Source organism: Taudactylus pleione, unplaced genomic scaffold, assembly GCF_031769625.1.
Source record: "Taudactylus pleione unplaced genomic scaffold, aTauple2 ptg000179l, whole genome shotgun sequence".
Lineage (NCBI taxonomy): Eukaryota > Metazoa > Chordata > Amphibia > Anura > Myobatrachidae > Taudactylus > Taudactylus pleione.
This window is the reverse complement of record NW_028284581.1, coordinates 16215503-16228137: the sequence shown is the minus strand read 5'-3', so window position 1 is coordinate 16228137 and position 12635 is coordinate 16215503. Positions and strand designations below refer to the sequence as shown.

Genomic DNA, 12635 nt, shown 5'->3' with positions numbered 1-12635 from the left:
TTAGCCTATGATATACGCCATCATCGATGGTTAACTGCCGATGGTTTTTCCATTGTCGGCAGAAATCCAATGGTTCCCGGCCATCGATGGTAGACTAGGACCAGATGTCACAGATCTTAGCCCCCTGTGACCTGCTAAGCCTTTCCCCTAATTCTGATTACCCTGTGGGCTACCATGCAACCCAGCAGTGGTGGCTATCAAGGGGTGCAAACCATATATGGTAATTGCCGATGGAACAATCGATGTTGACCGCCTGCAATGGCATCCCCACAGGGAAGTGAGGAGCAGAGAGGAGAGGGACTGGTCAGCCCAAAGCTGATCTGCGCCACACATCTGATAGGGTGGCTAGACCCAGGGTAGTGACCAGTCTTCATGAAGCCCAGAAGCCATCCAATTGTGCCAGTGGAGGAGAGGTGCCCCTTTCTCCTCTTCTGTAGCCAGACAGCCTTCTCCCTGTTTATGAGGGCTGCTACAGCGGCGTACTATAATTCTGCCTCATTATTAGTACCTGGTTGGCCTGCACAATGCCACCGGCTGCACCGCCACAACTTCCTCCCCTGATCCATAGTGAGAAGCAGGAACACAGTGCCTCTTATGTAGGGCTCCAGTGCTTTTTAGTTGCATAATTAGGATGCTCAAAAGACATTACATTTGTCAGTTCATACGTGTACAGTACACCCATGCTTCCTTCTTGGGGACATGAATTGTAAACATTTAGGGATCCATGTAATAATGTGTAGCGATAGCAAATATTATCTATCGCTGCTATAGAAAATCTGAGCAATTTAACAATAAAACTTTGCAGGGGCAGCTGAGTGATGACATATAGCTATGTCCCTGCTTACATTCTCTCCACCTGCTTCAGTGTAATTCACGCTTCACCTCAAAGAATAACTGAACCATCACACTCAGAAATGAAATACACGAAGAGCTGAATATTTAGCACTCAATAACAAATGACTGAAATGATGTTATTGTCTTACAAGAAGCACCTGTCCTGTTTCCAAAATAAACACATTTTCAGTACATCAGCTATTAAAACCATCTTTTATTTTTACTTCCAAATTTAGTTAGTTATGTAAATATATTATTATCTGATCAGGATTGCTTACTGACTGCAACATTAATAGCACACATGAGTAATATAAGTACTGCACATGTATGTATAGTTATTATTAATACTGGTTTCTCAAAGACAAATAATACACCATCAGTGAAATCAGGGTATGACCAGACTCCACATAATGTGCTGTGATTTTCTGTTCTTCAACTCTGAGTTTCCATTTTATAACTTGAAGAAATAAGGACGTGGGAGTATAGAAAAAAACAAGCTCAACTCATTACATTTATGTGTGGTCTAACAGCTTGCCACATCCTGTTTTACTATCTCTTTTGATGGTATCAAAGAAGCTAGCAATTTTTCTTCGTACAATTCTGTAAAAAAGAAAAAGTGGTGAATGTCACAGGTTATTTGCAGGTCCTGATCATGTTTTTTTGTTAATGGAAACGCTGCATGTGAAAATGGAAATATGTTAGTAATTGCGGGAGCTGGATGAGATATCCGGAAATATAACAAACTGCTCAATAGCAATATTAATACAACACAGTCCATAAAGTGTTGCATGTTGCAAATGATGTTTGAAGTTAACATTGTTCAGGAACTAAACTCTGTGTTTATCAGATTGTCAGTAGGGTACATGAAGCATACAGTATAGCAGTATGGTACATGAAGCATACAGTATAGCAGTATGGTACATGAAGCATACAGTATAGCAGTATGGTACATGAAGCATACAGTATAGCAGTATGGTACATGAAGCATACAGTATAGCAGTATGGTACATGAAGCATACAGTATAGCAGTATGGTACATGAAGCATACAGTATAGCAGTATGGTACATGAAGCATACAGTATAGCAGTATGGTACATGTGGCATACAGTATAGCAGTATACAGGCATTTACAAGTACAAAATGGCCGAGGTGTGCTACGAAGTCCTCTTTGGTAACATCACACAATGGGGGTAACCGCAATTATTTGGTATCCCCCAAATGTATGACAGACGGGCTGCAGCAGATATTTTTGCTGCAAACCCTCCATTCCCGCCGGAAGCTGCAACCCCCATAGGTTTCTGTGGGGTATGCGTTGCTGCCGTATTTACCAACTTCTGGAATGCAATGCATTTCGGAGATTGGCCCCCACAGCTACTTCCAGATCTGAAGACGGCAGTAACCTGCTGTAGCCTATGGGCTACACATCGCAAATTTAGCTGGCGGAGGGTTCCCCGGCAATGGCGGCCACACATGTGCGGCCAGTGGGACTGCACTTGCGCAGAAACCCTGGCAGCACTCTGAGCAGATTGCAGGGGCAGACTCCTTTGGGTGCCCTTGTCTCTGCGAGTGCCAGATGATACATGCTAACGTTAAAATTGCATTTTGCAATGCGATGTTGGACGATAACATTGCGCCCAGATTAATTGGAGATGCGATTTTTGCTAAATGCCCCCCAGTGTGCTTAGATGCACATACAATTCCAACCAACTGCATGGCATTATTTCAAGAGATGCCATTGTTTGCAGAGTAGCAGAAGTTTGCACCTACCAACTGGTGGAGTTCTGTGGATTACAGGCATCGCTTGCTAAAGCACGCCTCTGCACCTGGTTTTGCACAAAAGTACTGTACAAAAATTAGATTTTATTTTGCTGTACAAGATTAAAATGGGGGGTGAAGATGGTGCACGTCCTATGTCAGTCTGATTTTTTTTTTACCAGTTTAATGCTCATGGTGATCAGTCCTTATGTAATAATAGGATGCATTTTGAGCCCTCGTGTTGCCAGCAGAGATAAGATACTACTTCTATGTGCACTTTTTCCAATGTAATGATACTCTTCAGAGAAGAGTGTAACATGGAAGGAAGATAGATCGAATATCCCCTCACTTTTATGATTAATGTATGCTATAAAAGTATTTTAGGAGAAAAACAAAGACGTGTTATGTTTTAAAAGGGATACTTTGTTTCCTGATGTCTCCTGACTTATTATTAGTACCTGGCTGGCCTGCATAAGGCTGTATGCCCTGGTGCAATGCATCGGCTGCACCGCCATTTCCTGAGGGTAAATAATAGGAATGTACAGTAACTTAAAGTGCACAGGTTGGTCCTTAAAAACATAAAAATCTGTTTTGAAATATTACAGCTAGAGAACAATTAAGAATACATTGTTGCAACTAATGAGATACAAGCATGACAGATACTCTATGACCTACAGTATATGCAAATAAGATAATAAGATCATTTGAAACAATTGTTATTGAATAGTATATATTCATAGCTCTTCATGCACTTAACTCTGAGAGAGATGGTTCAGTTACTGTGAAAGGAGAAGCATGAATGATGCAGAAGCAGGTGGAGAGGATTTAAGAATGTATCTAGTAATGTATGGGCCCCATTACAAAGTTGTAGAGGTATATTTACTAAAGTGAGAATTTTTAGTGGAGATGTTACCCATAGCAACCAATCAGATTCTACATAACATTTAACTAGCACCTTCTAGAAGATAATAGCTAGAATCTGACTGGTTGTTATAGGCAACATCTCCACTTCTAAAAACTCTCACTTTAGTAAATGTACACCGTAATGTCTTTCTCTACAAATCATCATAATATCATACCCACTCCATCTCCAATCAGAGGGCCTGATTCAGAGCCGCTCGCTCTGAATCAGGGCCGGGCATTTTTTTTTTCTGGAGCGGCCTCTAGGCCGCTCGCATAGCTGTGGATGTCCACCCACAGCTATAGTGAGCGGCCATGATGATGGTCGCGATAGTCAAGACCATCGCGACCATCGGGCTTGCGACGAGACCCTGGTGGTAGGGTCTCGTTCATCGCAAGCTCCAGAGAGCTTTTGGCTCTAACAGAGCCGGAAGCTCTCCACTGACATCACTTGTGATGTCAGTGGGGCCGCTCCCAAACGGCAAGCGTTCTCATGGGAATGCCTCCATTTGGGCAGCCACACCAAACGGAGCGAGCTGTCACTCAACATCGACAGCTCGCCCCCTTTGGTGCGAGACCCGTAGCAACGGGGTGCCCGTCGCTAGCCGGCTCACGCGCATGCGCTGTGGCCCACCATTGACCCGGTTGCGAGCGCTCAGCGCTTGCGACTGGGTCTGAATCAGGCCCAGAGTCCAATAGTCTAAATTATATATGCAATCATTTTATCTGCATTATTTTAAAAATCATATATCTGCCTGGATAACTTTGTTGTGAAGCCAAGTAAAAATTAGTATTTTAAGGTACAATATATTTCACTGGCACAGTGGCCCTGATACAGAGGTGTTCGCAAAAAGCGAGCGCTCGCTCTGAATCAGGACGGGCGCTTGTTTTTTTAGTTGCGGCCTCTTGGCCGCTCGCATAGCTGTGGGTTACCACCCACAGCTTATGCGAGCGGCCAGGTGATGGTCGCCATGGTCAACACCATCACGACCATCTGGCTTGCAACGAGACCCTTGCGGTAGGGTCTTGTTCCCGCAAGCCCCAGAGGACTTCCTGCTCTAATAGAGCAGGAAGTCCACCTACTGACATCACGAGTGATGTCAGTAGGGCCGCCCACAAATGGCAGGCGTTCCTGCAGGAATGCCTCCATTTGCTCAGCCACCCCCCAGCCCTGCCTTCCAAACGGGGCGAGCTGTCGATCAACATCGACAGCCGCCCCTTTTGGCGAGCGCCGGAGCGAGTGCTTTTTGCGCTCGCTCCGGGGCTCGCGCACTTGCTGTGTGCACGCCGTGTGTGCGCACTGCCTAACAGTCGACCCACTTGCGAGCGGGTCTGAATCAGGCCCACAGCCCACTGTACTTCTGTTCCATGGACAAAATTAATGTTTAAACATAAAAAAACATAATGTTAAGCGAGGATTACATACTCCACCTCCCTCTTCTTTTCTCCAGCTCACAGTGCAGTTCCTGTTCTGCACTGCAGCTGCGATTAAAATATGGGTGGCCGTCTGAGAGAGGGGGCCCGGGGGAATGTCCCCCCCCTTCTGTGGCTGCAGGTTGAGAGACAGGTAGAGATCACTGCCTGGCCACTTTGATTGGTTGTTATTCACAATCAGAGCGTCCTGCATCTCAGCCGGCTGCCCTAAGCATGGAGTGAGTGGCCGCACACTCCATGAAATTGCCCCCTGGCACAGTCAACCCATGCTTGAAGACCCCTAGAATCATTGGGCCCTGAGCAGCTGCTTAGTGTGTCAATATGATAAGATGGCCCTGAGCAGTAGTTACCCCTTGACCTACAAGCAGTTTTAATAGGTAGTTTCTAGAAAATAAAGTTAATTAGTTGAGACAGGTACACTTTATGTAATGGTAGCATTTCAGGTTTAATTATAGTGAAACAAGGGGTTTATTTATGTCCCTTCACAATTTAAACAGGAACGTGTCACTGTTTATCACCGCATATTGCAATGACAAGCAATGCCTTTCTCAGGCTGTTTATTAAGTGCTCTTGCTGGGACAATGGCTGCAAAGTGTAGAAAGTAAAGGCTGCTGTGGAAGAATCTTAAGATACCTGTCTGGAGAAAAGGTATTATAGCCTAATGACCAGGGGTATTAGGCCCTCCAGCTGTTGTGGGACTACACATCCCAGCATGCCCTGCCACCATTTTGCTATTAGGAGATGTTTAAACTGTGGAAGGGCACACTTGGATGTGTAGACAACAACTAAAGGGCTGCATGGTGCTATAGATTGTTAGCGATAGGGCCAAGCTTTGAAAAGCGAAATATTGTTGGAACTGTGTAAATAACGGCATTTTACAAAATGAGTGGTACAGCGGTACTGAGCGCAAATTTGGTTACAGTATGATTTAAGACAAATATTTAATTTATAAATAAACCCTTAAATGTTTTATTCATACTACTAATGGCGATAGAGGTGGGCCTAACTGAAATGTTGTTCTTCTCATTCATTGTGTTATTGTAGTGTCTATAATAAAAGAAATAGAAGCTTCTACTTTTCTCAGACCCGAGACATCTGCCTCATTGATCACCTTCCCCTGACTGGTATTTATGTGTACAATGTGTCCATTCCTGCACATGAACTGGCTGTGGGGTGCAATAGAAATGACTGTTTTATATGCTGCAGCTGTACTGCACACACACATACAGTATGGATAGTTGTTCCATTGACGCCCACCAGGGTATTCCCTCCAATGCAGCTTTCAGGTGTTTTGGTGGGTAGTGCAGGGGAAACCCAGGCTGTGATTCTTCTGCCTGTTTTTCCTTCCTCTTTCTGCTTCAAACAGATGTTGGTTTATTTTAGGGAGGTGTCAGGTTAAAATAATGTATGTAGCATTATGTATATATATAAACAAACAGCTTTATAACTTATTCTAAATCTCATTGTTAAGTGTATGTAATGGTAATCATCATGTGCAGATGTAAATACTTGCATAATGTCTGTGCTCCTGAGAAACATTTTGTGATCTCATCAACTTCTAGAATCTCTGACAGACTTCTAACTAGTTATCATGGAGATAAAATCCCAGTTTATTCAGTACACAGCACAGCCCACGCCAATAGCCAAATGCAATAAATATGTGAATGATGTACCCTTTGCTGCACAATATAAAGATATTAGATGTGACTGTGGATTGTATGATTATAAAATGTGGACGTCCACAGGCTGATCACATTTACCCAGGTCAGGGGACTCTACGGTGACTTCTGATATTGTTATTCTATAGAAGAGGGTACATTACTCCCTATAATGCACACACAGCAGGTATAACATGTTGCTGCTGGCCACGGGAACTACAAACATCTTAATGGATCAAATGTTACTGTGTAAAATTTTCCAGATTTAAACAAGGGCACAGAAGACAATTCCTGGTCTGGTGCACAACATTGTACACATCACACATCCAGCAGGTTTTATGTAGCATGCAGAGGCATTGATCTTACCATATCTCGTGTATCTCGTGTATCTTTATTGGAAAGAATAGTAGAAAGGGAACTTTGGCGCTTTTATGCTACTTCAATGACATGGACATTTATATTACAGAGGATTCTGTTCTAAAAACGAGATTGAGGTGTTAGTGTCTGTTGACATTTAGCATATCTCTGTGGTCATCAGGTACTTGTGGTGGTAGCGGTGGTAGTGAGTGGGTGGACAGGGGAGGGATGGAAACAGGAGGGATGTTGTACAGCTTGCTTCAGATGGCCTTTGCCAGGATCAGTCATTTCCTGTCCGTCTGCCAAGAAACACAGGCTGATAAATTGACATGAAATGATGAGTGTGGGAACTGTATAGCCTGACAGTGTACAGGACAAGATGACAACGTCGGAAGAAGCACTAAATAACAAAGTGTTATCCGTTCATCTGAAGATTATGTTTTTATAATTATTGACTGTCTTTTATTAAGAGCATCCTCCTTATAACTTACACTGAGCAAAGTAATAGTGGAAAAGAGAAAGGAGATGAGAGCTCACAGCTGAGAGCTGATGGCTATGCACAGAGTTTGAGCTGGTTCCAGCTGTGCGTAGATCTCAGACGCTGTTGCTACATTATTTGGAAATATTCAGTTGTTTCCTAATGAAACATACTGTACAGTGTCTATTGTGTAATCGAATGAAAACTCATACAAAGATTTGCATTCCGATTACTACTTATCCAAATCTTCAATACATTTTAGTTTTTATCATGATTCGAAGCATTATTATACAGTGTTAATGTAATTTGAAGCATTATAGAGTGTTAACGTAATTTGAATCATTGATGTACAGTAGTATTATAGTTTGCAATCCTGATATATTAATTATTTGCATTAAATAAACACAGCAAGATTTATGTAATTGAAGTTTATAGGCACTCAACAATTGGAACATGAAGCTCTACTCAGAGCTAGAATAGACCCCATAAGGCCATAGGCAATATACTGGGTTGGGCCTCTTTCCAGCTCCATTTGTCATATATGAATAAATAAATAACTCATACAAATGGGTTTGGGTAATCTGGGCACTAGGCAGAAGCCTAGGATACTTAATGGAAGTTGCTACTATTATTATTATTATTATTATCATTTATTTATATGGCACCACAAATGTTCCGCAGTGCCTTACAAAGTATATAAACAAATAGGTGACCAAAGACTTACAGTACAATACAATGCAATGCAATACAATGCAGGACAAGGACATGGATAATATACATTGCTACATTAGCGGCCATAACACCCACATAAGCAGCAGAGCCTAAGCAACCAAGTCAGTGGTTCCCAAACTTTTTTTAATCACGACGCCCTAGTGTATCAGCATTTTTTCCAAGGCACCCCAGGGCTAAAAGTTTCTTATTGAGAAATTTAGCAAAAATTTAATTATTAATTTGTGATTATATGTCACCCTTAGGTACAGTTATGTGGTGGTCACCCTTAGGGTCAGTTATGTGGTGGGCATCCTTAGGTACAGTTATGTGGTGGTCACCCTTAGGTACAGTTATGTCTTGGTCACCCTTAGGGTCAGTTATGTGGTGGTCACCCTTAGGTACAGTTATGTGGTGGTCACCCTTAGGGTCAGTTATGTGGTGGTCACCCTTAGGTACAGTTATGTGGTGGTCACCCTTAGGGTCAGTTATGTGGTGGTCACCCTTAGGTACAGTTATGTGGTGGTCACCCTTAGGGTCAGTTATGTGGTGGTCACTCTTAGGTACAGTTATGTGGTGGTCACCTTAGGGTCAGTTATGTGGTGGTCACCCTTAGGGTCAGTTATGTGGTGGTCACCCTTAGGTACAGTTATGTGGTGGGTGACAGGGCTGCGCTTCTTTTTGTCCATATATTTTTGATTGGCAGCCATTAGTGTTGGTTTTACCTATCACACTGACTAAAAATTATTTTATATGGTACTGGACCACCAACCTGAGGCACCCCTGCAAATGCCCTGAGGCACCACAGTGTGCCACGACACCCAGTTTGGGAACCACTGAACCAATTGTTAAGTGCCCTAGTGGGGAGTAAGAAGTCCTGTAGATAAAAGTAAAGTAGGGAGAAGCACAAGAGGGTAGAGGGCCCTGCTCGTAAGAGCTTACATTCTAAAAGGGCTCTACTCTATGTAAAAGCCATATCTTTTCCCCAGGACATCCTGTTTCATTACCAATCCCATAATAGAGCATAATATGGTGTCACAAGATAAACTTACATTAGATGATTCTCACTCATTCCCTCTTTCTTTCTCTGCTGGTAAAAGAAAATAAATATGACATATTAGCCAGCTTTCAGCTGCTACCTCCCATAGACAGAGGCCTTCTCTGCCTAAAGCTAAATCCAGCTATGATTATTATTCTAAATAATATACAGTAGTCCTGTAGATTTCTTGTTCAGCTAAGGTACCTGGTAGTTCTGACTACATCTTTTCTTATTGTCTTTATTTTTGCAGTAAATGAAATAATAAGAAACGACTTGTCAAGCAACAATGTCCATTCATAGCTATGGCAATCATGGACTTTCATAGAAGGAATTATCTGTCACCTATCTGCTGTGGAGTGAAGAAGATTGAGTAATGAATTGGATTCCTATCTCCAGGTTCTTCTTTCATGTACAGAAGTTTCTCTCTCGCTTACAGCAGATACATTTAGTCTTCAGCTGAATGATCATCTCAAAAATAGCAAGAAACAAACATTGTGACTATGTATTGTATGGAATATAACTGAAATACTTGACAAAAGCTGAGGACCAGGAACCACGACTGATCCACTTGGCACCACTGGATGCCGGCAGTGCCTTAAATGTTCATATTTGTGGCATTAGGATGAATCAAAAGCTTTCTGTTAGCTACCAAAAGAAGTATTTTCGGTGCAATGAACTACAAAGCAACTCTTCAGCTTGCTGAGTTAGATGGGAGCAAACTATGTTCTAAAGAATGTAAAAGCAATGCTTGGATGTATGTACACAACACCGCAGACTGTCACTGCTGCAGATCACCAGTCTCACCTTCTGCTCCTCAAAAAACGCCAACTTCCATTCTATTATATATATATATATCAAGCACGAGGAACGGCACTCTGACTGCAATATATCGCTAAATAAACCTTGAGTTTATGCAATTTATCCGCCTAAAGTGCCATTCCATGTGCTTGCTATATTGGACTTTGCTCTGGCACCCAAACTGAAATGATCTTAAGAGTGCCCACAGAGTGTATGTGTAAAACTATGAAATTACATCAACTTATATTTGCCATAATAACGCCACATCTAAATGTGCCCAGTCTGTTGTAGGTGTAGGACGATCATATCAGTGGCTGCTCGTCCAAGTCCTCACCAGCCAGGGACTTATATAACAGATTTCTACAGAAGGAAAACAGGGCACACACAGTGTACAATAACAATACAGTAGTAGATGGTGTAAATAACTTCTGGCATATGAATAAGTAACTTTAAAACAATTTTAAAGTCTTATCTGAACCCTCATTGGGGACTGCTCACTTGGTCCTTGAAAACAGCTTAATGTATTATTGAGGCACTATTTATGATTGCGATGTGTTGACTCCAATAATATATATAATAATATATATATGTACATATCTATGACACAATGTTTTGGTCTTCATTTGGATCTAGAGCACACAAAAGACAAAAGCACACAAAAGTATATTAAACATAAAATGCATGTTAAAGTATAATTTAATCCCAGGATAATGCTCACTAGTTTCAAACATCTGCTCCGCTCCACTGCAATAACTAGTGCCATACTAAGGCATATTGGGTTACACACCAGTTAACCAGTGCACCATTATCCTCTATGGCTCATCAGGTGGATACTTTTATTCTACATAATAAAACATGCCTGCTTTATAAAAAGCAGTTATATTAAGCTAAGATGTTGCCTGCCATATATTCATACTCCATGCATTGCGTTTGCTGTGCATCCTGATACATAGGCAGGTATATTATATGCATTGTGTTGCTCAATCATGAAAGCAAGCACTTTAAAGAAAACAAAAACAAATTGCATTAAAATAAAAGCAACAAATAAAGTGTATTTGTACATAGGTGACTATAAGATTGTAAATATTTGTTTGGTTCCACAAAAGCCTTATATCTCTATATTTCTTCTGCAGTAGGGGCAGTTGACATGCACCTGTTTTTAAGCTACACTTCCTAGGAATACTTGTTATATGCTGGGAGTTGTAGTTCAATATCAGCTGAGAGACACAGATTGTCTCGGGCTGTGTGGGGGAACGTTACCAAAAATATGGCTGACAATGCAGTGCTATGTGACATGTGTCCATATTCATTAATATAATTTGGAGTATAATAGAAATATATAGTATGACCCTGTTAATTAAGTAATGTACAAGTAGCAGCTTAATATTATCACTAGTGATACATTTTTATTACATGTAACCAAACTAGCATGGTCTAATTGAAAATGAACTGTAACTAATGTTGTGCCTTAGTAATCAACGCCCTCTTCTGGAAAAATGCCTGAATTACAATCTGATTGAAGGTAACTGGCTTGAATAACTGATGCTGTGTATTATGTCTTACTTTTTGAAAGAAAATAAAAAGCCATATTTAATATTTGCACATTACTGTGATACATTGAATAGATTATATGGCTTTTCTGTACAAACCAGGCTTTTAATTATTGTAATAACTATCTTTTAATTTTTTTATGTTTAATCAAAAGTTGTTTATCCATTATATAGCACTATAAGATTTGCATGATATATGTATAATAGATGACCAAGTAGACAATTCAGTGCTCAGAGACTTCGTTTGCTGGCTATTCCTGAACAATATCAATAAAAGCAATATTATGAAGCCAGTATTGCATTGTTAGCTTTTTTCTTTTTACGTTTTCATTATGTATTCATATATATTACATATGCCTGGAAGATGGTATATGTGGAACGGATATAAAACAGAAATCACTCATTTCTAATAACAGTGACGTATACTATATTTTTCTTCTGCTTTTAATACCTCTAATAGATTCCTTAATATCTGCCACTACCAGAGGAAAAAGCCTGTTGGACAGTCAACAGTCCTTGCTTGTGTTTTAATCAAATATTTTGGGTGAGGCCTGACCACAGACATACCAAATGTACATAGCAAGCTACACAGTTCTTCAGGAGGGACTAAAGGCTACTTTCGTTACTGTGGCTGCCCATATAACTTTCCCAAAATGAATGGTTTCTGCAATTCAGGCTTGCTTATCTTGGCTAGTGTACCCAACATTTTATCTAGCAAAATACTGTGGGAAGAGTGACAACAACTATTGTGTTTTTTGTGTTGCTGATTACCTACTCGTTGGTTATTAATATCTTTAAGGTTCACACTACTATCTGCAATTATTCCTTGAGAAAAGACACTTCAATTATTATTTGTAAATAGAGAATATTATTATTTGTAACCAGTGAATACATTGTACATTTTGATATAGTTGTTGTGTATATAATTCCATATAATTCCATTACATGAAAGAAAAAACAAAAATAAATAATATGTACCAAGAGGATATGCTAGGTTTGATTGCCTTTAACCCCTTAGCTGCTGAGGCCATTTTCTGATGCCCATCACATTCCAACATCAATATCACTTATTTGATTTATGTGGTACCCACACAAATTACAGTACAGCTTGTTTTTTTTTCCAG

At 40.8% G+C, this 12635-nt stretch overlaps 1 protein-coding gene across 3 annotated transcripts in view; it reads left to right on the top strand.

Annotated features, from left to right (window-relative positions):
• Window positions 1-11796, top strand: part of NFATC1 (nuclear factor of activated T cells 1) — a 199392-nt gene extending 187596 nt beyond the window's left edge. For all 3 annotated transcript variants that reach the window (XM_088475900.1, XM_088475899.1, XM_088475898.1), the window contains one exon: window positions 9414-11796. In XM_088475900.1, coding sequence (XP_088332026.1) covers window positions 9414-9463 — 50 coding nt within the window. In that variant the 3' untranslated portion in view covers window positions 9464-11796. The remainder of the gene's footprint in view (window positions 1-9413) is intronic.
• Window positions 11797-12635: the final 839 nt, after the last annotated feature.